The 23,744-nt window shown below is 43.8% G+C and overlaps 3 protein-coding genes across 5 annotated transcripts in view; 2 read left to right on the top strand and 1 right to left on the bottom strand.

The window, feature by feature from the left end:
* Positions 1 to 9,364, bottom strand: part of LOC127049534 (uncharacterized) — a 219,596-nt gene extending 210,232 nt beyond the window's left edge. For both annotated transcript variants that reach the window (XM_050950442.1, XM_050950440.1), the window contains exon 1: positions 6,789 to 9,364. In XM_050950442.1, the coding sequence (XP_050806399.1) occupies positions 7,191 to 8,363 (1,173 nt within the window). In that variant the 5' untranslated portion in view covers positions 8,364 to 9,364 and the 3' untranslated portion in view covers positions 6,789 to 7,190. The remainder of the gene's footprint in view (positions 1 to 6,788) is intronic.
* Positions 1 to 23,744, top strand: part of CNST (consortin, connexin sorting protein) — a 110,729-nt gene that overhangs the window by 11,858 nt on the left and 75,127 nt on the right. The gene's annotated exons all lie outside the window — the stretch shown is intronic.
* On the top strand, positions 9,942 to 12,713 carry LOC127049540 (uncharacterized). Its single transcript, XM_050950450.1, has 2 exons — positions 9,942 to 11,157; positions 12,180 to 12,713. Exons 1-2 carry the CDS (start codon positions 10,497 to 10,499, stop codon positions 12,458 to 12,460), a joined length of 942 nt encoding a protein of 313 aa, XP_050806407.1. The 5' UTR covers positions 9,942 to 10,496; the 3' UTR covers positions 12,461 to 12,713.

Here is a 23,744-nt window from a genome sequence, read left to right as displayed (position 1 = left end):
ACTTCAAAAAAATTAAATGCAAATTGTAACAGAAGCAGTCTCTATGATTGTTGAAAGTTTTGAGATTTAAAAAAGTTAGTGAAAATAGAAGCAGACAAGTAAACAAAAAATAGTCAGTTAAGGTTTGCAGGGAAAAGATATGGGCAGCCAATGCAGAATGAGCTGATGAAAGCCAAATAAGTTCGGCAGAGGAAGAAGGCTGACATAGTATAAGGTGCGGGTTGGGAGTGGTAAAAAGAAGAAAATGAATAAATGAGATGGGGAACTAAATTAGTGATTTTTTAAAATGGCTAAGATATTCAACTCCTTTTTAAAAATAACCTTTAAAAAGAAAAATTAAAAGCTTGAAGGGAGAACTTATAAAAATAACTACAGGGAAAGAGAAAGTAAGGGAAAATTCTTAGGCTCTACAGGCCAGTTCCTCCAACATATAAGTCAATGGGAGGTTTGCATTCACTTCAATAAGTGCAGGAGCAGAGTCCTCAGATGGTATGGTGATAGCAGTATTAAAAAACTTGGATACCTGGGAGATTTGTACATACGTTTGCCTGGATGATGTGCATTCTTAAGAGAATTAATGAACAGATTTAGTCTACCATGGAGTACTTTTCTTGAAACACAGACAGTTCGGGAGGTACCAAAGAAAATCCATAACCATACCAATGTTCCAAAACACTGATCTGTAAATAGAGCTTCTATTTTCAGTAGAATAATGGAATAAGTATCTTTTTAAAAAGTAAATGTCAGTGATATCAGGACTGTGTGTAAAAAGTAGCATAAGTTAAAGAATTAATCTTGCCAAAAAACTTATGCTATTTTTGATAGTTAAATAAAAGTGGATGATGATAACACAATAGATTGAAACATTTGAATTTTAGTTATGATTTCATAGCAGTATGAAATATTTATTTAACGAGTCAATGCAAACTGACGTGGGTGCAGTCACTTGTGAACTGAAAACTCAGGCATGTAATCAAAGGGTAATGTTAAACAGCAACATCTGGGGAAAGCGTGGATGGTTGACTAGCCAATCATACGGATCAGTATTAGATCCAGTCTTATTCAACATCTTTGTTAATGGTAACTTAGAGTAAATAAACAGCATTTTAATGATATTTGCAGATGATGCTTGTCATAGATACTCTTGCTGGAAGGTTGCAACATAACACTGTTGTATTTCCTAGAATTCAGAATGATAACATACAAAATCCCAAAACAGAGAGAGAAAATGGCATGCTTCCTAAAGCAGAAAGGCACAACTCTCACTCACCTTGCTTTAAGCTGGCTCTTTTTATATTGACTCTGATCACACACGTTGTGACAGAGCCCCCTAGCCTGCAAGCATGACCAGGACAACACTCCACCACACACTCTTAGGGCAGAGGTTCTCAACCTTTTTCTTTCTGAGTCTTTCCCCACCCCATATATGCTTAACAGCCTACCTATGCCACAACTGGCTTTTTGGGCAATTGTACCGAGAAGCTAAGTTGCTCTGGCTTCGGCTTCAGCCCCGGGCCTCAGTGAGTCTAACACCGGCCCTACTCTCTGGTTTATTTTGGCAGACCCTCTGAAATCTGTTCACAACTCCCCAGTGGGCCACGGACCCTCAGTCGAGAACTGCTGTCTTAGGGTTTGTCTACACTGCATTTAGACACCTACATCTGACCTGTGCCAGCTGACTGAGGGTTGTGGAGTTCAGGTGAAGGGGCTGTTTAATTTCAGTGTAAACATTTAGGCTTGGGCTGGAGCTCGAGCTCTAGAAACCTGAGAGATTGAAGGGTCCCAGAACTTGGGCTGCAGCCCGATCCCAAATGTCTGCACTGCAGTTAAACAGCCCCACAAACCTGAGTCAGCTGGCAAAGGCCAACTGCAGGTATCCAAGTGCCTTCTTGAAATGCTCATCAAGTGATAATGTACAATTCAACATAGTCCTCAATACACTGTGATGCTAAATGGGGAGGAGTTACAGTACTTGGGAGGACAGAGAAATACAAAGAGACTCAGGGACTAGGAACATAGGGCTTCAGCCAGCGTCAGCCAAGCTTCTTCTGCCTCTTGCCGGGGCCTAATGCTAATACTAATCCACTAGGAGAAAATATAATTTGAAACATGGATATTAGATGGAGAAGAGAAACTTGGAATGCTGTAATGCAGAGAGAAATTTTAGGATTGCTATGGAGAACAGATTAGTCATGAGTTTGTGTGTGACATGGATGATAAAAGGGCCAATGCAGCTCTGATCTGAGTATGTAAGGGCATCACAACCTTCAAATGGGAGGTATTGATATCCCCTCTTGATGGATATGATGCAGCACACCGAAAAGGTGTTTAATAGGGTTGGTTTTGACAACAAAAGTCATCTGGTAAGTGGAGGAACTGACTTTCAAATGAAGATTAAAAGAGCTAAGTATGTATAGTGTAGATGAGACACATTGATGAGGAGGAGGAGATGCTTTCAGATGTTTGAAGGATATAATCACCAAGGTCAATACACAGGACTAAAGGATGAGACTGAGAAAAGGAACATTTAGGCTGACTGCCAGGAAATTATGCCTGACAGTGAGATGTGTTAAGCTTTGGAATGTGAAATAGACTCCCAATGCAAGTGGTAGAAACCGCATCACTTCAGACATTTAAATCTAGAATGGACAAAATATTAATACTTCAGAGAACAATCCTGTATTGGCGGGGGGATAGATTCAATGACCTAAAAGGTCTTTTCCATTTCTGACTTCTACCAGCTTCAGTATTCTAAATTCCTAATATTTAAGCTGACTTAAAATACGCAATATTGTGTCTTATTGCTTTGAAAATTACATTTAAAATTTTGTTTAGGAAGTGCTACTTCCAACAAGCTGTATAAAATAGTTCACAGTTGAAACGAATTGTTTGTGCTGCTGGATAATTTGTAACTAAAAAGGCACTGCCTCTCATACTGTTGGTATCTCTAGTTAGTGTGTCCTTTGGAACTTAAATTGTAGGCATATCTTAATGGCTAGTCATGAAAATCCTTTGTTTAACTACATTCCATTGTAGTATTCTCTAGCAACAACAATCACAATTTATAGTCAGCTGATCTTACAGATGTCATATGGTGATCATGAATTGAAAAAATTATCCATGCAATTGAATGACTGGATTAGCAAAATTTTATATGCCTTAACTTCTCTCAGAAGGCAGGGCTAATTGAATTTTGGATTGAATGGACAGACTAATACCTAAGAGAGGATTTCCGTCCTACTTTCATTGCTGCTAGTGCCTTGGATAAGCTTGCTGTGTATCTTGTACTTCCTTATTATTTTGTGTGGCACAGAAAGCATTAGACATACAATTGAGTTACGAATTACTGTACACTTTTCAGTTCACTATCAAATATATATTTTATGTGTATGGCTCATTTAAAAATACCTCAAAACTTTGATTCCTTTAATGTACACTATATTTGGCAAAGTAGGTTAGTTATTTGAGTGGGAAAGCTTCCTGGATCTTAGAAATAATACATTCTGTACATGCATATACACTTAATACTCCACTCTCCTCCTCACCATTCCTCTTACCTTTAGGTAACTTTAGTCAGTGTCTAATCTTAGATTTCTTAATTTGGAGTGAAGCCCAGAGATGTAATAAAATTTGCACTTGTTGGGATAGGGAAAGAGGAACTGAAGCTTTCTGGAGAAAACTTAAGTGTGAAGATTTAAGAGGAAGGAAAAAATACTCAGAACCTAACAAAGAACTTGAGAAATGCAGATCAAATGCAGTTTCTTGGAAACATCTGATTTTATTCTTTAGTTTAAAATTCAGTTATTTCCAATAAATATATAGTGACAAATACAATAATAATGGTGTTGAAAAGATCAGAAGACAAGCATGTGAAGTCTGGAAATTAATTGTTATGCAGTATAAGATGAGTGAACTCCTAGATGTTTATGGTTTAGATCATCAACCAGATGTTCTACGTGTGACAGTGCTAACTGCACTGTTGACCCCTCTTGGTTTCTCTGAGTGTACTGTGATGGGTTAGGTCACAGAGCCCCCCTTGGGAGCTGCCACCTGATGTGCCAAGACTACTTCTGCCCCTGCTTTCCTGCCCTGTCAGCTTAGGACTTTAGTGCCCTGCCTGGTTTGAGCCAGACTCGCTAGCTGCTGCAAACCCAGACCCAGGTCTGAATCACATCCCCTAACAGCTGTATGCTTACCTGAAAGCATCTTACAGAAGTGTTCTTGTCTTTAACACTCAGATGCCCAATTCCCAATGGGGTCTAAACCCAGATAAATCTGTTTTACCCTGTATAAAGCTTATACAGGGTAAACTAATAAATTGTTCGCCCTCTATAGCACTGATAGAGATATGCACAGCTATTTGCCCCTCAAGGTACTAACACATAACCTGGGTTAATTAATAAGTGATTTTATTAAATACAGAAAATAGGATTTAAATGGTTCCAAGTAGTAATAGACAACAAAGTGAGTTACCAAGCAAAATAAAATAAAACGTGCAAACCTATGTCTAATCAAACTGAATACAGATAATCTCACCCTTAAAGGGGCTTCAGTAAGTTTTTTCCTCAGACTGGACACCTTCCAGGCCTGGGCACATTCTTTTCCCTGGTCTAGCTCTTGTTCCAGCTCAGGTGGTAGCTAGAAGGTTCTTCATGACAGCTCCTTTCTTTTCTGTTCCAGCCTTTTATATATCTTTTGCATAAGATAGGAATCCTTTATCTCTCTGGATTCCCACCCCCCACCTTCTCAATGGAAAAGCACTAGGTTAAAGATGGATTTCAGTTCAGGTGACATGATCACATGTCATAAACAGATAGTTAAGGGTTAATGCCTCTTTTACCTGTAAAGGGTTAAGAAGTTCACCTAGCCTAGCTGACACCTGACCAGAGGAACCAATAGGGGAACAAGATGTTTCAAAAGGAAGGAGGGACGTTTCCTTTGTTTAGTCAGTTTCAGTTTCAGACGGAGTGAAAAAGACCAAGGAACCAGCCTCTTATCAGAGTAGTAAGTTTTAGAAAGGAATAAATAGGGGATCCACCAGGAGTTGGTGGGAGAAAGGAGGGGGGATGGTTAATTTCTCCTTGTTTTAAGATCCAAGGGATTTGGATCTGTGTTCACCAAGAAATTGGTGAAGTCTCTCAAGGCTACCCAGGGAGGGGAAGGTTTTGGGGGAAAAGAGGGTGTTCCAGACACTGAGAAATCTGGATGGTGGCAGCAAGACCAGATCTAAGCTAGTAGTTAGCTTAGAGCTTCTCATGCAGATTCTCCCAATCCTTCTAGGAGACCATTTACAAGTCTTTGGAAGGTGGCGGGTGCATTTCGCGGCCCAGAAGGAAGCAAATGAAATTCATACACCCCTGCATGGGTGGTGAAGGCTGACCTTTCCTTGGCGGGTTCATCTAGTGATACTTGCCAGTACCCCTTAGTTAAGTCTAATGTAGAGATGAACTGGGCACGTCCCAATTTCTCCAATAACTCATCGGTGAGTGGCATTGGATAGTTATTGAGACAAGTTACAGCATTTAGCTTACAGTAGTCCATGCAAAAGTGTATTTCCCTATCTGGTTTAGGAACTAGAACCGCTGGAGATTCCCATGCACTGTTAGAGGGGCAGATTATACCCACCTGCAGCATGTTTTGGATCTCCCATTCTATAGCAGCTTGGGCATGAGGAGACACCCAGTAGGGTGGGGTTCTAATTGGGTGAGCATTACCTGTGTCAATGGAGTGGTGTGCCCGTTCAGTCCATCCTGGGGTGGCTGAGAACACTGGTGCAAAGCCAGTGCACAGCTCCTTGATCTGTTGCCACTGCAGATGTCCCAGGGTTGTGGAGAGGTTCACCTCTTTCACGCCACCATCACTTTTTCCTTCGTAGTAGACATCTTCAGGCTACTCAGCGTCATCTCCTCCCTGGGCTGTAAATTGACAAACCTTTAATTATCTGGAATAAAAGGGCTTTAGAGAATTAACATGGTACACTTTAGGCTTTAGGGTTGAGGTGGGGAATGCTATGAGATAGTTAACAGCTCCCAGGCGCTCTTGAACCGTGAATGGCCCTTCCCATGACGCTTCCGTCTTATGGGTCTGTAGCGCCTTCAAGACCATAACCTGGTCTCCTACTTTGAAGGAACGCTCTCTGGTATGTTTATCATACCAGGCCTTTTGCTCTTCCTGAGCATCCTTTAGGTTTTCTTTAGCAAGGGCTAAAGAGTGTTGGAGGGTGCTTTGTAGGTTGCTTACAAAGTCTGGAAAGTTAATTCCTGGAGAAGGCATAAACCCCTCCCATTGCTGCTTCACCAACTGTAATGGCCCTTTAACCTCATGGCCATACACAAGTTCAAATGGTGAAAACCCTAAACTGGGATGTGGTACAGCCCTGTAGGCAAAAAGCAACTGCTGCAACATTAGGTCCCAATCATTGGAGCATTCGTTCATGAATTTACGCATCATGGCCCCCAAAGTTCCATTAAACCTCTCCACCAGGCCATTGGTTTGATAGTGGTAAGGGGTGGCAACCAAGTGATTCACCCTATGAGCTTCCCACAGGTTTTTCATTGTCTCTCCAGGAAATTAGTTCCCGAATCTGTAAGGATGTCGGAGGGCCAACCTACCCTGGCAAAAATGTCTGCTAAGGCCCGGCACACACTTTTAGCCCTGGTGTTGCTTAGAGCTACTGCTTCCAGCCATCGGGTAGCAAAATCCATGAAAGTCAGTATGTACTGCTTTCCTCTGGGGGTCTGCTTTGGGAAAGGACCCAGAATATCCACAGCTACTCGCTGAAATAGGACTTCAATTATGGAGAGGGACTGGAGAGGGGCTTTGACCTGGTCTTGGGGCTTTCCCACTCATTGGCACACCTCACAGGACCGGACATAATTAGCAACGTCCTTGCCCATTCCCTCCCAGTGGAAGGACTTCCCCAACCTATCTTTGGTTCTGTTCATCCCATAATGGCCACTGGGATGATCATGGGCTAAGCTTAAGAGCTTTACCCGGTACTTAGTTGGAACTACCAACTGTCTTTGAGGACGCCAGTCTTCCTGGTGTCCACCAGAAAGAGTCTCCTTGTATAAAAGTCCTTGTTCTACAACAAACCGGGATCGGTTAGAAGAGCTGAAAGGCGATGAGGTGCTCCGTGTCTCCACCCAAGTTTTCTGAAGGCTGTCATCTGCTTCCTGCTCAGCCTGGAACTATTCCCTTGATGCTGGAGACATCAGTTCCTCCTTAGACTGTGGACTTGGGCTTGGTCCCTCTGGAAGCGATGTAGGTGATGGGGTTGTTTTTGTTGATTGTGAACTGCTCTCCGATGGTGCACCGTGTGATATTTCAGGCTCTGGCTGAGCCTCTTGGGTAGGGTTGTCTGCTGCTTCTGTCAGTTCAGGCCCGCTGATGTCCCCTGGTGTTGGAATTGTAGATGGATTTGCAAGCGCTGGAGTCAGTGCTGGCAACGGTTCTGGTGCTGGTTGCTTTGCCAGTTCCGGTTCTGGGACTGGATTCACTGTGGCTGTAGCATTCATGGGTAGAAGATCCAGTTCCATCACCTCTGTCTGAGTCTCTGGTAACACAGACAGGGCCCTGGTGGGCGGCTCAGGAACAGGGATGGGGGTGGAAGCTTGCTTGGCCTGGTGCGTGTGACCATTCCCACCCTCTTGGCCAGATTCACATGGTTGGCCAAGTCTTCCCAGTAGCATGGGGATGGGATAATTGTCATAGACTGCAGAAGTCCACATTCCTGACCAGCCCTTGTACTGGACAGGCAACTCAGTTGTAGGCAAGTCTACAGAGTTTGACATGAATGGGTGAATTGTCACTTGGGCCTCTGGGATGATGAATTGGGGATCCACTAAGGATTGGTGGATAGCTGACACTTGTGCCCCAGTGTCCCTCCATGTGATAACCTTCTTTCTGCCCACTTTCAAGGTTTCCCTTCGCTCCGAGGGTATTTGAGAGGCATCTGGGCCTGGAGATCTTTGGTGTGATTGTGGTGTAATGAACTGTACTCGGTTGGGGTTCTTGGGGCAGTGGGCCTTTATATGTCCCAGTTCATTACATTTAAAACATCGCCCAGCTGACTGGTCACTGGGCCGAGGTGGGTTGCTGGAGACTGGTGAGGTGGGACAGTAAGGTGTGTGGGGCTTTCCTTGGGTTGTAGGTGGGGCCTTGGTTTGCCCCTGGTGATAGAGTTTGGTTTCGGTTTGCCCCCTCTGATATTCGCTCCAATTGCTAGTAGTTGTTTTCTTTTCTGCCACTTCCACCCATTTAGCTCCAATCTCCCTCACCTCGGTTACAGTTTTGGGCTTCCCATCTAGGATGTATCTTTCAGTTTCCTCAGGAACACCCTCTAAGAACTGCTCCATTTGCATTAGGAAGGATAGAGCTTCCACAGATTCAGCACTTGCTCCTGATATCCAGGCATCCCAATTTTTTCCAATGTGGTAGATGTGTCGGGTAAATGACACGTCTGGTTTCCACCTTAGGGCTCAGAACCGCCGACGGGCATGCTCAGGTGTTAGCCTCATTCTGATTCTGGCCTTGGTTTGAAAAAGTTTATAATCATTCATGCGTTCCTTAGGCATTTCAGCCGCCAACTCTGCTAAGGGTCTACTGAGCTGTGGCCTCAGCTCTATCATATACTGGTCTGTAGAGATGCTGTACCCAAGGCGGGCTCTTGCAAAATTTTCTAAGAAGGCCTCAGTATCATCACCTGCCTTGTAGGTGGGGAATTTTCTGGAATGGGAAGCAGTACCTGGAGAAGGGTTGTTAGGGTTGGCTGGTACTTCCTGCTTAGCCCTTGCTAATTCCAGTTCGTGCTTTCTCTCTCTTTTTGTCTCGCCTCCATAGTTCTTTTGTGGGCAGCCTCAGCCCTGTCTATCTGTCTGTCATGTTCCTTTTGGCTCTCCTCATCCTGGAGTTTGTCTAATTCTAGCTGCTGTTGTATGGCTTTTTTTCCTTTGCATGACATTTTCCCCCGGTCTACCTTAGCTATTGGGGGGGAGGGCAGGAAACAGCTTGGAATCTTTGGTTACTGTAATGTGACTCTTTAGAAAAAAAAACAAACAAGTAAAACAGGTTTTTGTGACTTGCCTTGGCAATGTTAATGACCCTCCAGTGATCACAGCTGGAGCTTCCCTTATAACAGAAAGCCATCTGTTAGAATCTCTTATCTGTTTGCCTTCAGGGTCTCTCTCCTTCACTGCTTCCCCAGCATCTCAAAAGAGGAAAAAAAATCTGGTTTTTGGTTCCTAAAAATCCCACGGCTACCACCATGTCAAGGTTCCTTCCCCACTCTGAACTTTAGGGTACAGATGTGGGGGACCTGCGTGAGAAGCTCTAAGCTTAACTACCAGCTTAGATCTGGTCTTGCTGCCACCATCCAGATTTCTCAGTGTCTGGAACACCCTCTTTTCCCCCAAAACCTTTCCCTTCCTGGGTAGCCTTGAGAAACTTCACCAATTTCCTGGTGAACACAGATCCAAATCCCTTGGATCTTAGAACAAGGAGAAATTAACCATCCCCCCTTCTTTCTCCCACCAACTCCTGGTGGATCCAGATCCAACCCCCTTGGATCTAAAAACAAGGAAAAAATCAATCAGGTATTAAGAAAAAGGCTTTTAATTAAAGAAAAGAAAGGTAAAATAAACCCTCTGGGGGAGATTAGCATACCATCTACTCTCACAGACAACAGATTGAAAACACAGAGGATGTTCCCTTGGGCAAAACTTAGTTACACAAAAAAATGCCCAAATACCCAATTTCATTCTTTCTCTAATTGCACAAGACAGATTTCAAAGAAATAAACATAAACCTATTTATTCCTTTCTAAAACTTACTACTCTGATAAGAGGCTGGTTCCTTGATCTTTTTCACTCTGTCTGAAACTGAAACTGACTAAACAAAGGAAACGTCCCTCCTTCCTTTTGAAACATCTTGTTCCCCTATTGGTTCCTCTGGTCAGGTGTCAGCTAGGCTAGGTGAACTTCTTAACCCTTTACAGGTAAAAGAGGCATTAACCCTTAACTATCTGTTTGACATCACATCTCACTGTAAGACCCCAAGCCTTCATTCCTCCCAGCCTGACTCACAAGAAGGCTTGCCTGCAAACAGAGCCATCCACAGACAATTGTCCTGGTTGATGGGAGCCATCAAGATTCCAAACCATCATTAATTGCCCACACTTTGCGTACTTACAGTAGGCCCTCAGAGTTATAGTTCATATTTCTAGTTTTAGGCCTGGTCTACACTACGCGTTTATACCGAATTTAGCAGAGTTAAACCGATTTAACCCTGCACCCATCCACACAACGAAGCCCTTTATATCGATATAAAGGGCTCTTAAAACCAATTTCTGTACTCCTCTCCGACGAGGGGAGTAGCGCTGAAACGGGTTTTGCCATGTCGGATTAAGATTAGTGTGGCCGCAATTCGACGGTATTGGCCTCTGGGCGGTATCCCACAGTGCACCATTGTGACCGCCCTGGAAAGCCATCTGAACTCAGATGCACTGGCCAGGTGGACAGGAAAAGCCCCGTGAACTTTTGCATTTCATTTCCTGTTTGGCCAGCGTGGAGAGCTCACCAGCACAGATTACCACACAGACCTCGTCAGCACAGGTAACAAAGCAGTCTCCTGAGAATCAAAAAAGAGCTACAGCATGGACCGCATGGGAGGTACTGGATCTGATCACTATATGGGGAGAGGATTCCATCCTAACAGAACTCCGTTCCAAAAGACGAAATGAAAAAACATTTGAAAAGATTTCCAAGGCCATGATGCAGAGAGGCCACACCAGGGCCTCAGTCCAGTGCCGTGTGAAAGTTAAGGAGCTCCGACAAGCCTACCAGAAAACCAGAGAAGCAAATGGAAGGTCCAGGGCAGGGCCAAAAACATGCCACTTCTATGCTGAGCTGCATGCAGTTCTCGGGGGGTCCGCCACCACTACCCCATCCCTGTCCGTGGATTCTGAGGTGGGGGTGGTAATCTCAGCCATGGCTGAGGATTCTGCGGACGGGGAAGATGAGGAGGAGGAAGAGGAGGACGAGCTTGCAGAGAGCACACAGCACTCCGTTCTCTCCAACAGCCAGGAGCTTTTTCTCACTCTGATGGAATTACCCTCCCAAGCCACTATCCCACACAATGAAGCCATGGAAGGGACCTCTGGTGAGTGTACCTTTTGTAAATATAAAACATGGTTTAAAAGCAAGTGTTTTTTAATGATTAATTTACCCTGAGGACTTGGGATGCATTCGCAGCCAGTACAGTTACTGGAAAAGTCTGTTAACCTGTCTGGGGATGGAGCAGAAATCCTTCAGGGACATCTCCATGAAGCTCCCCTGTAGGTACTCCAAAAGCCTTTGCAGAAGGTTTCTGGGCAGGGCAGCCTTATTCTGTCCTCCATGGTAGGACACTTGACCATGCTATGCATGTAGCAAGTAATCTGGTGTCATTGCATGACAAAGCCTAGCTGCGTATGGTCCCGGCGTTTGCTGGCATTGAAGCAACATCCGTTCTTTATCTCGCTGTGTTATCCTCAGGAGAGTGATACCGTTCATGGTAACCTGGCTGAAATTTTGGAATTTAATTAAAGGGACAGAGATGACCATTCCTACTGGGCTGTTTGCCTGTTGCTTAAAAGAAATCCTTCCTTGCAGGTAGCCAAGCAGGGGGAAGGGAGGCAGGTGATTGGCGCTGAGCTTTTTCACGTTTGAGTAGCAGGGATCTTCCCTGCTACCAGCGACGTGGTGGGAGGGGTGGAGGCGGATGTTTAGCAGTGATCTTCCATAATACCAGCCACACGGTGGGGGAGGGGTAAAGCGATCATCCCAGATCATTGAATGCAGGGTGGGTTTCTGCTGCTGAATGTTAACAGGAAAGAAGCAGCACTGAACGAGCTTTGCTTGCTATTTGGTAAAGGAGGGCGCTGGATATATGAAGGCTGCAGAAGACAATGGCTTACCATGGCCTCATGCAAGACGAATTCTGCTGCCCAGACCTGCGTCTGTGAGATCGCTAACACCAGAGCCGCAGGCATTCAATATTAAGATGCAAAATGTGACCTTGTAGTCAAATCACATGTGCTGTGTAAGGTGAATAGTGTTGTTCACCATGAAAGGGTATAAGCATTGTTCTGTAAAATGTATCTTTTTAAATACTTCTCTCCCTTTTTTCCCTCCCTCCGGCAGCTGCAAATTTTTCAAGTCTCCCTCCTCCATCCCGAAGGTTATCTCAGATAAGGTGGCGGAAAAAAAAGATACAAGACAAAAAGTTTTCAGAAATCATGGAAGTGACCTGCAATGAAAGAGCTCATCTGAATGAGTGGAAGGACATGGTATCAAATTACAGGAAAGATGATAGTGAACGTGAGGACAGGAGGGACGCTCGAGATGAGAGGTGGCCGCAGGAAGATCAGCGGTGGTGGGATGCAACTCTGGGGCTGCTGCGTGATCAAACTGACATGCTGTAACGTCTGGTGGAGCTTCAGGAACAGCAGCAGGATCACAGAGTGTCGCTTCAGCCCCTGTATAACCACCCTCACCATATTCCACATCCTCCTCACCCAGATATGTGAGAAGCTTGGGGGGAGGCTCCATGCACCCGCCCACTCCACCCCCGTGGAGAGCCCAACAAAAAGGCTATTATTATTTTGAAATTTTTTTAGTGGCCTTTTCCTTCCCTCCTATCCTCCTCCCAAACAACACCCGGGCTACCTTGTCGGTTCTCTCCCTCTTTTTATAATGAATTAATAAAGAATTCATGATTTTTAAACGATAGTGACTTTATTTCCTTAAGCAAGCTGTAATTGAAGGGGGAAGGTGGGTTGTTTACAGGAAATGAGTCAATCAAGGGGGTGGGGTTCATCAAGGGGAAACAAACAGCAGTCACACCGTACCCTGGGCTGTGATGAAATTCGTTTTCAAAGCTTCTCTGTTGCGCACTGCTTCCTGGTGTGCTCTTCTAATCGCCCTGGTGTTTGGCTGCGCATAATCAGCAGCCAGGTGATTTGCCTCAGCCTCCCACCCCACCATAAAGGTCTCCCCCCTTACTCTCACAGAGATTGTGGAGCACACAGCAAGCAGCAATAACAATGGGGACATTGGTTTGGCTGAGGTCTGAGCGAGTGAGTAATGTGCGCCAGCGCGCCTTTAAACGGCCAAATGCACATTCTACCACCATTCTGCACTTGCTCAGCCTGCAGTTGAACAACTCCTGACTACTGTCCAGGCTGCCTATGTATGGCTTCATGAACCATGGCATCAAGGGATAGGCTGGGTCCCCCAGGATAACTACAGGCATTTCAGCATCTCCAACTGTTGTTTTCTGGTCTGGGAAGTAATTCCCTTGCTGCAGCCGTTTAAACAGAGTAGTGTTCCTGAAGACGCGAGCGTCATGAACCCTTCCTGGCCATCCCACGTGGATGTTGGTGAAACGTCCCTTGTAATCCACCAGTGCTTGCAGCACCATTGAAAAGTACCCCTTTCGGTTTATGTACTGGGTGCCCTGGTGCTCCAGTGCCAAGATAGGGATATGGATTCCTTCTATCGCCCCACCACAGTTAGGGAATCCCATTGTAGCAAAGCCATCCACTATGACCTGCACGTTTCCCAGAGTCACAGCGTTTCGTAGCAGCAGCTTAATGATTGCTTTGGCTACTTGCAACACAGCAGCCCCCACAGTAGATTTTCCCACTCCAAATTGATTCCCGACTGACCAGTAGCTGTCTGGCGTTGCAAGCTTCCAGAGGACTATTGCCACTCGCTTCTTAACTGTGAGGGCTGCTCTCATCTTGGTATTCTGGCGTTTCAGGGCAGGGGAAAGCAAGTCACAGAGTTCCATAAAAGTGCCCTTGTGCATGCAAAAGTTTTGCAGCCACTGGGAATCGTCCCAAACCTGCAACACTATGCGGTCCCACCGGTCAGTGCTTGTTTCCCAGGCCCAAAATCGGTGTTCAATGGCTAGAACCTACCCCATTACCAGCATGATCTCCAAAGCGCAGGGTCCTGCGGTTTGAGAGAATTCTGTGTCCATGTCCTCATCACTCTCATCGCCGCGCTACCGTAGCCGCCGCCTCCTCGACTGGTTTTGCAGGTCCTGGTTCAGCATAGACTGCACGATAATGCGCGAGGTGTTTACAACGTCCATGATTGCTGTCTTGAGCTCAACAGGGTCCATGCTTGCTGTGCTTTGGCGTTTGCACAGTTCACCCAGGAAAAAAGGCATGAAACAGTTGTCTGCTGCTTTCACGGAGGGAAGGGTGAGGCTGTACCCAGAACCACCCGCAACAATGTTTTTTGCCCCATCAGGCACTGGGATCTCAACCCAGAATTCCAAGGGGCGGGGGAGACTGCGGAAACTATGAGATAGCTAAGGGATAGCTACCCACAGTGCAACGCTCCGGAAATTGACACCAACCTCGGTACATGGACGCACACCGCCGAATTAATGTGCTTAGTGTGGCCGCGTGCACTTAACTGTATACAATCTGTTTTAAAAAACCAGTTTCTGTAAAATCGGTATAATCTTGTAGTGTAGACATATCCTCAGATACAAGAGTGATACATTTATAGAAATAGGATGAACACACTCAGTAGATTATAAGCTTTGTAATGATACCTTACAAGAGACCTTTTGCATGAAGCATATTCCAGTTACTTTATATTCACTCATTAGCATATTTTTATAAAATCATATAGATTGCAATGGCATATGTACCTCCTCAGGTGTTAGGCCTTGTGCCTTTACCTCTCTCAGGGCAGAATCACATGATTCTCTCACTCTTAAACTGGGTACTGACTTGCAGTCCCCTTTATATCAACCATGATCACTACAGCAGGTCTGGCTTTGGCTCAGACCCTGCAGTTCTGTGACCTTCAGGGGCATGATAGTGGTATCTAGTAACCAAACAGCTTTCTTAAAGCAAAGTATAATTTATTTAAAACAAAAGCATTTAAGAAAAAAAATGTAATGCTTGCTTTTCTCTAACACTTACCATGCCCTGCATATGAGAAGGCCCAGTTCCTTTAGACACCTCTCTAGCATCTGCCTCTTTCTGTGTCAGCCTGTCCCCTGAACTGCTTCTGGCAACTGCCTCCCTCCCATCTCCATTGCACCCTGGAATCAAAACACTGTTTATAGCCCTTTGATCTGGCAGGTCCCAGCATTGTGAAAAAAGGTTTACAAATTATTGGCGGGAGATAATTTCACAAATCCTGTATCTAACAGCAGGACCTCTTTGTCTTTCTAGTGTGCACTTAACTGTTCTTATCTGGGAACCCATTCTGTGGCTTCCTTTTTTGTTCTTCTTAGCGCCCCAGTTTAAGTGAGAACAATGGATTCACACTGGAAAGTCTTATAACCAAATACAGAATAACTTCGCCTTGCTGACCTGGTCACATAGTGTTCATACCATTATTACATATTGATATACATAGAATAATATACAGCGATTCCTTCACTATTCATAATATTATTGCGTGTCATAAGCATTTCTGTCACACTATGTACTTATTTTTCTCAGGCACTGGATGAAAAACAGCTGACTCATGTTCACCCCTGGTAAAATGGTGATAATAGTTGGGAGAGGACAGTACTTCAAGGAAGTGCTTGAAACTCTTTTATCCTCTACTGTGGGCGTTGATCATCCACGTAGTGTAGAGTTTAAGTCTTATTGGACTCTGCTGCTCTTAGATGAAATAGTGATAGAAAAGGGCATTTTTTGTCCCTATCTTCAGGTAGCTAAAAAAATGCCATCATTCTTCTCTGAAGAGACTATCAAAATGATCTATGCTTTCTCATCTCCAGTTATATTACAACAGTACAATATCTGTTGCACAGAAGGACCTAAGCAAGGTTCAGGATGCAGCATGGTCCAGTGGATAGGGCATCAGAGTAGAAATAAGAAAACATGGGTTCTGTTGCCTGACCTGCCGGAGATCTGTTGTGTTCTTTGGCAAGTCACTTAATCTTGTCTAAGTTCCCCCTCTGTAATATGGGGATAATAATGCTTAACCACATTGAATTAAATTCTGTAGGTCTAATGGAGGATGTTCTTGGTGGCAGATATTTGGCTATAGAAGTGCTAAGTAAAGATCAGGAATACTCCCTGAGCCTTTGCTATTTAAAGAGTCGTATGCAAGAACCATCTTACAGGTACAGTAACTCCTCACTTATCATCGTCCCAGTTAATGTTGTTTGGTTGTTACATTGTTGTTCAATTAGAGAAATGCTCATTTAAAGTTGTGCAATGCTTCCTTATAACATTGTCTGGCAGCCACCTGCTTTGTCTACTGCTTGCAGAAAGAGCAGCCCTTGGAGCTAGCTGGTGGGGGCTTGGAACCAGGGTAGACCGTCAGCCCCCCATCAGCTCCCCACTTTCCTAGGTTCCCTATGCGGCAGCCGCCCAGTAGTCTATCAATTGCCGGGCAGTTCAGCTGTCTCTCTCCCCATTGCCATGTGCTGCTCCTGCCCTCTGCCTTGGAGCTGCTCCTGGGAGCCTCTTGCTTGGTGTGCGGGTGGGGGAGGATTGGGAGGGAGAAGGGTACTAATGTCACCTTGCTTCTGTACTCCTCTGCTTTACCCCTTCTTGACAGACCGGGGGCGGGGAGGGGAACACGACAGGGCTCAGGATGGAGGAACCTTGCTGGCAGCAACTGCTGTCTCAACTTGCTGATCTGCTTAAAAAGGTAGTGTACTTATAGATTCATAGACTCTAGGACTGGAAGGGACCTCGAGAGGTCATTGAGTCCAGTCCCCTGCCCTCATGGCAGGACCAAATACTGTCTAGACCATCCTGGATAGACATTTATCTAACCTACTCTTAAATATCTCCAGAGATGGAGATTCCACAACCTCCCTAAGCAGTCTGTTCCAGTGTTTAACTACCCTGAGAGTTAGGAACTTTTTCCTAATGTCCAACCTAAATCTCCCTTGCTGCAGTTAGTTAGAGTGGGGTCAGTGTACTTAAAGGGGCAATGCTGTCTCCCCTCTTCCATTCCTGCTGCCTTGTAGAGTGTGAGGCTACATTAACTACGTGTTAACCCTTGAGGGCTCAGCCGAGTGCTAGTTCATCATTTAGCAGTAAGGCACTTCCCGGGAAATATCCCACCCTCTTCCACCCTCTGGCTTCACAACCTCAACCAAGCTTCACAGTCAGTGTGTGTGTGTGTGTGTGTGTGTGTGTGTACAAAAACTGCCCTAGAACCTAACTTGCCTATTTACATGAATTCTTATGGGGAAATTGGATTTGCTTAACATCGTTGCGCTTAAAGTAACATTTTTCAGGAACAACTACAATGTTAAGCGAGGAGTTACCGTAATAATTATTCAATAAGAATTAAAAAAAAGAAAACCACAGTAGCACTACACAATAACAAACAATTTTAAAAAATCAGTTGAAGTAAATTATCATAAAACAAGGGATGGTGAAGAGCATGGTCCTTCATGAATTGAAATGAATCTATTTTAAATAGAACAGACGTATTTGTGACACCTTAGAGATGAACAAATTTATTTGAGCATAAGCTTTCGTGGGCTACAGCCCACTTCTTCGGATGCATAGAATGGAACATATCTTGAGGAGATATATATACACATACAGAGAGCATGAAAAGGTGGGAGTTGTCTTACCAGCTCTGAGAGAGAGAATTTTCTCTTAATTGACCTCTCAGAGTTGGTAAGACAGCTCTCATGTTTTCGTGATCTCTGTATGTGTATATATATCTCCTCAATATATGTTCTATGCAATATATGTTCTGTGCATCCGAAGAAGTGGGCTGTAGCCCACAAAAGCTTATGCTCAAATAAATGTGTTAGTCTCTAAGGTGCCACAAGTACTTCTGTTCTATTTGCGGATAAAGACTAACACGGCTGCTACTCTGAAACCTGCCATTTTAAATATAATGCCAAGATACCACAGTGAAGAGTGGTATAGAAATTCATAAATATTGTTTGCTTCTTTTTTTAACTTGAAAACATATCTAATTTCCTCTTTTCTAATTTTGTCCTTTTGTCATTACTCCTTGGATTGGACTGGAACTGTAATTTAGCAGGTCTGTTTTTTATTTTTAACAAAGGCATCAGTCTGTGTGACAACTTGAATGAAAGCACTTTTGTTATCATCTCCACTTGATGTCAGCACAGTTCTGTTCAGTACGGGGTTTTTCTCAATTCGATAAAGCCAGCAAACTTTGTATAGGAAGAAGGTCTACGATATTTTGTCTATTTATTGTTTATATGCTATTATTATTTTCAGTGACAAACTGTGAAATACTTATTTTCTAATAACAATTAATTACTGTTTTTCATTGCACCAATAAATTAATTTCATTCTTGTTTACTGGAGAAATATTTCAGCACCATGAATTCAAAATGGATAATTAAACATTTTAGGCAGAGCTATAAAAGCAGAAAAGAGTCCTGTGGCACCTTATAGACTAACAGACGTTTTGGAGCATGAGCTTTCGTGGGTGAATACCCACTTCGTCAGGTGCAACAGAGACAGAGCTAGACATCATTCCTCAATTCAGAGAACCTAGGTGCACTGCTGCACGTGCACCAAGCCTTTCTGAAGTCAGCGGAGCTCCACATGGGTGCAGAGAATAGCAGGATTGGAACTATAGCTGGGTTGGTAGCTAAAAGAAAAAAAAAACAGTAAGTTTCTATTTGAAAATTAAAATCCCAACACTGCCCTAAAAGAAGTTGTTGCTACAGGAATTCTTTTCTGGATGTTTGTTCACTCATTTTGTGAGCAATGTGAAGGCGTATGCTTTTAAAGACCAGATTTACTGAGACAAGTAACAAATTTAAAATCGTGAAGCAACAGAACAGTTAGTCCATGTTGGATGCAGACATTCATCAGTACCTCTTTTTAAAGAAAGTATAGTTTTCCTGTTGTAGCGAGACATTAAAATAATGGAAGGTGATTTAATTTTTCTGCCTGAAAATTTGTTCCTTCCATGTGGAATATGTTTTTTGAGAGAAAGAGGTGTAGTCTAGTGGTATAAACAAAGAAGTGGAGCCCAGGTACCTCCTAAATTTTAACCATCGCTTTTACAGTGATCCTTTTGTATGCTGGGCAAGCCACGTTCAGTGTCCTCATGTATGAATAGGGGGTAATAGTTCTTACCTGAGAATTATTTAATATTTGTAAAGCCCTTTGAAATGGAAGAAGCTAAATATTAAAATATTCATGGAATAATACTGTGACTTTTGTTTGTGCTTAATGATTGCAGTGTGCACTGGGTTTCTTTGGTTAGACTTTTTAAAAAGAGTTTTTCAGTTAATAGGAAGGATAGAACTAATTGAGATAGTCTCTGATTTGAACTGTTTACTTGATAGTATTTCAAAAGCTTTTAACAAGCTTTTAATGTTTGAGTATAAAACTTGTGTGTTCAAGGACAAAAATCTTTGAATGTTTCCAAAGCACCATTATTATAACTTAATAAATGTGTAGCATTGTGTTGCTGAAGTTCAGTTGCCAGAATCAGGGGAACAGTTTAATTTACTCTGATCTCCCTTTGAGCGGTATTGGGGGACACTACTGGACCTAATGAAGCGTCTCATGGGCCTTTGCATGGTTTTTTTCCTCCCACATGAAATGCAGCCGTCTCTAGGAGAAGTGGCAGATATACAGAGTTCCAGATAGGATTTCTAAATAGAACTCAATGATGACTGAGATTGTAATTAATCAGCATTACAGTCTTGAGTGCGTAATTCCATGTCCAGGTGTTACATAAACAATAAAATACTATATGTTCATTTAATCAAATTACCACTTGCCCAAGAAAATTGCAAACATAAAATACATAATTATAAACAATTAACAGACCTGTAAATCCCAGTCTCAAAACAGAGATTGAGTTTGAAGATAAATCTTGTATTCTTTTGAACAGGGACGTGGTTATCATTTATAAATCGACATAACTTTAGTTTTGTATCCCTAAAGATTATTGTAATGGGGGACACTCATCTCTCTATGAATGCCTCTTGTTGTCTGCATGTGGTACTGCAATCTTTTTTTCTCCTGGCTCCCCCTGTAGATTGTTGACCTCTTTAGGCAGGTCTTCAGTGGCTGAGCCCTCTGGTCATGTCACGCAGTCTATATGAATCCTTTCTGGGGTATTCAAGTCCAAAATATACAAACAAAAGTCTTCCAGTCCCTGGCTCAAGCTGGGCTCAGCCGCTCCTTCCTGAGGATGTCTTTTCTCTTCAGTCGCTCTTGGGCTCCTTTAAACCCAGCCCTCTGCTTGGGCTTCTAAAGGAACCGTATCTCCATCTCAAGACTTAGTAAAGAGTCCCACCAGAACTGCTGGTTTATTCTCACCAGGGGCCTTCAGGTCTGGTTCGGGGCCCCTTTCTGGGGGCTTTTAAACTAGCTGTGTCTCCTTTCCAGGGCCTAGGCCACTCCAGTACTGGCTAGTGGGGGAACCCGGGTCCCAACCTAGAGATCCTATAAATAGTGGCCACATACCTTTACTTGGTTGTTACTGGTCCTCTTCCCACCTGGCCTCTTCACCTCTGTCCATTACCTTAGAGCTAGAGCTCTCAGATCCTCACGCTCCCAGGTTTAGCAAATACAGCTCATTGGGTGCTTTGCTCTGCCCAAAAGAAGCTCTTCTTTGCTCCCCGGCCCCAGCTAGGAACAGACCTGCAGCTAAGACTGCTGGGCTCTGCTTGGCTGCATCTGTGTAGCCTTTCTAGGCAGGCCTGGGGGACCCATCTTCACTGCTGCTTTCTTGGGGAGGGATGTAGTAGGATCTTACTGTTTCTAGCAGGGTGCCTGGAAAGGCCAACTACACCCTATCACAATTATACTCTAGTGTTTTTAGTAGCTTTTCCTATTCATTCTGGTCTGATTTATTTCTTGTTCTCCCGTTTTAACTCCTCATTTCAGCATTATTTCTCTTTTAAGGTCTAAATGTGTTTGAACAAGGTGCTTCCCACTAGATGTACAGAATCATCTTCTTGACAGTGATACTCTCTGAGCTCCTCCTTCACCCTCAGATCTTTCCTTTGCTTTTGAAATGTATGGCAAAAAATGACATTTTTATAAGTTTAGATGCCAAAAAAAAAAAAAAGTCCATAGATCTGCTTTCCACCCAAGTGGGCCTGACTGACAACTCATTAACCTTCCAGCATTGACAGATGTACAACACTTTTTCAGAGATGACCAATTTACAAGAAAAGCAAAATTCTCTTTTCCAAAGCAAAGGAATAACTTGCACCGACAAAACTGATGGTGTGTTCTCAGCCCTACATACACCTTCTCAGTAAAACTTCTAGAATGTGTATCTTCTGAGTTTCCTTGGCAACTGGCCACCATAACATTCCTGGCATGTGTCCAGCTTCACAATCTCCTAATGCTATGGAAGGTTTTTTATATGGGTAAGTCTTTTGAAAACTATTGAAAAACTTGTAGGAAAGCAATGAATAAAGTGGCCCATGAATATCTAAGAAGTATGGGAAAATAACCACTTTCTTAGGAGACCCAGACTACGAGAAATGACCCTAGCACACTTCATGGCAATTGTTCGACAAAATGCTTGAACCACAAGTGAGCAGTATTGCCTAAAACAGAGGTTCTCAACTGGTGGTCCACGGATAGTTTCCTCTAAGGTGTGCACCTGGGCATCCACACACGAGAGAATGAAGGGCCACGCAGGCATGGCTCCACTAATAAGGTGCTTGGACCCTGGAGAAGATGCACATGTAAGGTCAGGTGGTGGCCTTGGGAATAGGCAGTAGGTGAGAGGGAGCAGTGGGGTGAGAAGAGGGGGTGGGGGGAATTTGGGATATACAGGGCTGTGGTGACCAGAGAAAGAGGTGACTTTCCCCAGCTCCAGGGCTGTGGGCTGCCGAGGAGAGGCGGCCCTCCTTCCCAGCCGTAGATCTGTGGCTGCTGTGGCAGGGAGAGATCCCCTCCTTCCCAGCCCCAGCTCGGGAGCTGCTGTGGTGAGGAAAAGAGGGTACATCCATCACGTTAGAAAGGTAAAACTACTTATATGAAAATATGAGTTGTGTGCTTTTATTTGTAGAACAGTGGTAGGCAACCTATGGCATGCATGCCAAAGGCGGCACGTGAGCTGATTTTCAGTGGCACTCACACTGCCCGGGTCCTGGCCACCAGTCCAGGAGGCTGAAAGGTTGCCGACCCCTGTTGTAGAACAAAAAAAGTTAATTATTACTAAGGTTTTTTTATATAGCACTTTTATCCCAAGCGCTTTACAAAAGTCAGTTAATGGTACAAACAGCATTTGGAAAGATCAGTAAGTGGTCCGCCAAGACCCTCAGCAGTTTTCAAGTGGTCTGTGGAAAAAAAAAGGTTGAGAACCACTGGCCTAGAAGGCCAGGTGTAATTAGAGTAGCCTTAATGCTTGATTTATGCCAGGGCTTGCTAGGGCTGAGGTCCCGCACCTGTAGGCTTGGCAGTTCATAGCCCCTGTGATAAATAAAGGGCAGGGTAGCTCCAGCCAGCCAGTTAGCTGTAAAATCCTTCTTGGTAGCTGTTCTCTACTTGCTTTATCTGTAAAGGGCTAAAAAGTCTCCCAGATAAAGAAAAGAAAGTGGGCACCTGACCAAAAGAGCCAATGGGAAGGCTAGAACTTTAAAAACTGGGGAAAAAACTTTCCCTTTGTCTGTGATTGTTCTCTCTGGGCTGAAGAGATGGGGCACCAGGAATGCTCTGTAAAGTTTGAAGCCAGATATGAAAATCTTCAGATCATATCTAGAACTACTTTTAACAACCCAAGTACGTAAATAAATTAGGAACGTTTAGAAAGACGTGATTAGGTTTATTTCTGTTTATATTTAAGGCTTGTGGATTCCTCTGTGCTAACCCCAGATGCTTTTGTTTGCTTGTAACCTTTAAGCTCAAATGGGGGCCCGCAAGGATTCTAAAAATTAATACTTGCCACTCCAGGCTTGTAATAAACTCCCAAGGTTAAGGCTTTTCTCTGACCTTGGCTTGGTAAGCGCTGCCACCACCCAAATGCAAAATATTCCTTTGGACCCAGGAAGGAGCCCATGTGAATTCCTCCCAGTGGGGTACCCTCAAGCCCTTTTACCTCCTCCTCTGGGGAAGAACTGAGAGACAAAACAAAGAAAATTAGCTGTTGCCACCAGCTAATCAAACAGCATATGCACAAACCTCTTAGGACATCCAAAATCCAATCCTGTTCTTAAAAAAAGTAAATTTTATTAACAACAAAAAGGAAGAAAATAAATCTGGAATTTAGGCTTTTGCTAGTTTTTAAAAGAGCAGTTCCAAAAAATTAATCACCCAGAATAGCTTTCTTGGGGGTTCAGCTTAAAGGTTACATGCAAACAAAAGCATGGGCTTACTGCATCAGTTATGATTGTTTAAAAAAAAAACACAATTGTTTGAGCCCCAGCGCCTCTTTCATTACAAATTAAGAATTACTAGCCTGGTGTATATGGTGCTTCAACATAATCCTGTTGGTAGCCTCTACTGCCTATAGTCATCTGCTTTTTGCCGTCCTTCCCCCCTCCCTCCCCAAATTGAGAGTGCCTAAAGGGCAGGTGACAGTTAGAAAACTACCTTCTTTCCTTCAGGTTCAGTACTCACTGTGTGTATGAGGTCTTGGTGGCACACGATGGCAGTATTTACAACTGCTTGTGCCAGGCAATTTGACCCTATCAGTGTTCTCTTTAAATCTAGGGTTCCTTAGGCGCCATTCAGTCTTTTGTTCCACTGAAAAGTACTTAAAAGTAAAGCAAAACAAAATCACAGGCAG

The sequence above is a fragment of the Gopherus flavomarginatus genome, chromosome 4, assembly GCF_025201925.1.
Source record: "Gopherus flavomarginatus isolate rGopFla2 chromosome 4, rGopFla2.mat.asm, whole genome shotgun sequence".
NCBI classification, from domain to species: Eukaryota; Metazoa; Chordata; order Testudines; family Testudinidae; genus Gopherus; species Gopherus flavomarginatus.
Note: the sequence above shows the minus strand (reverse complement) of the source record. Positions and strands in the feature narration are given on the sequence as shown.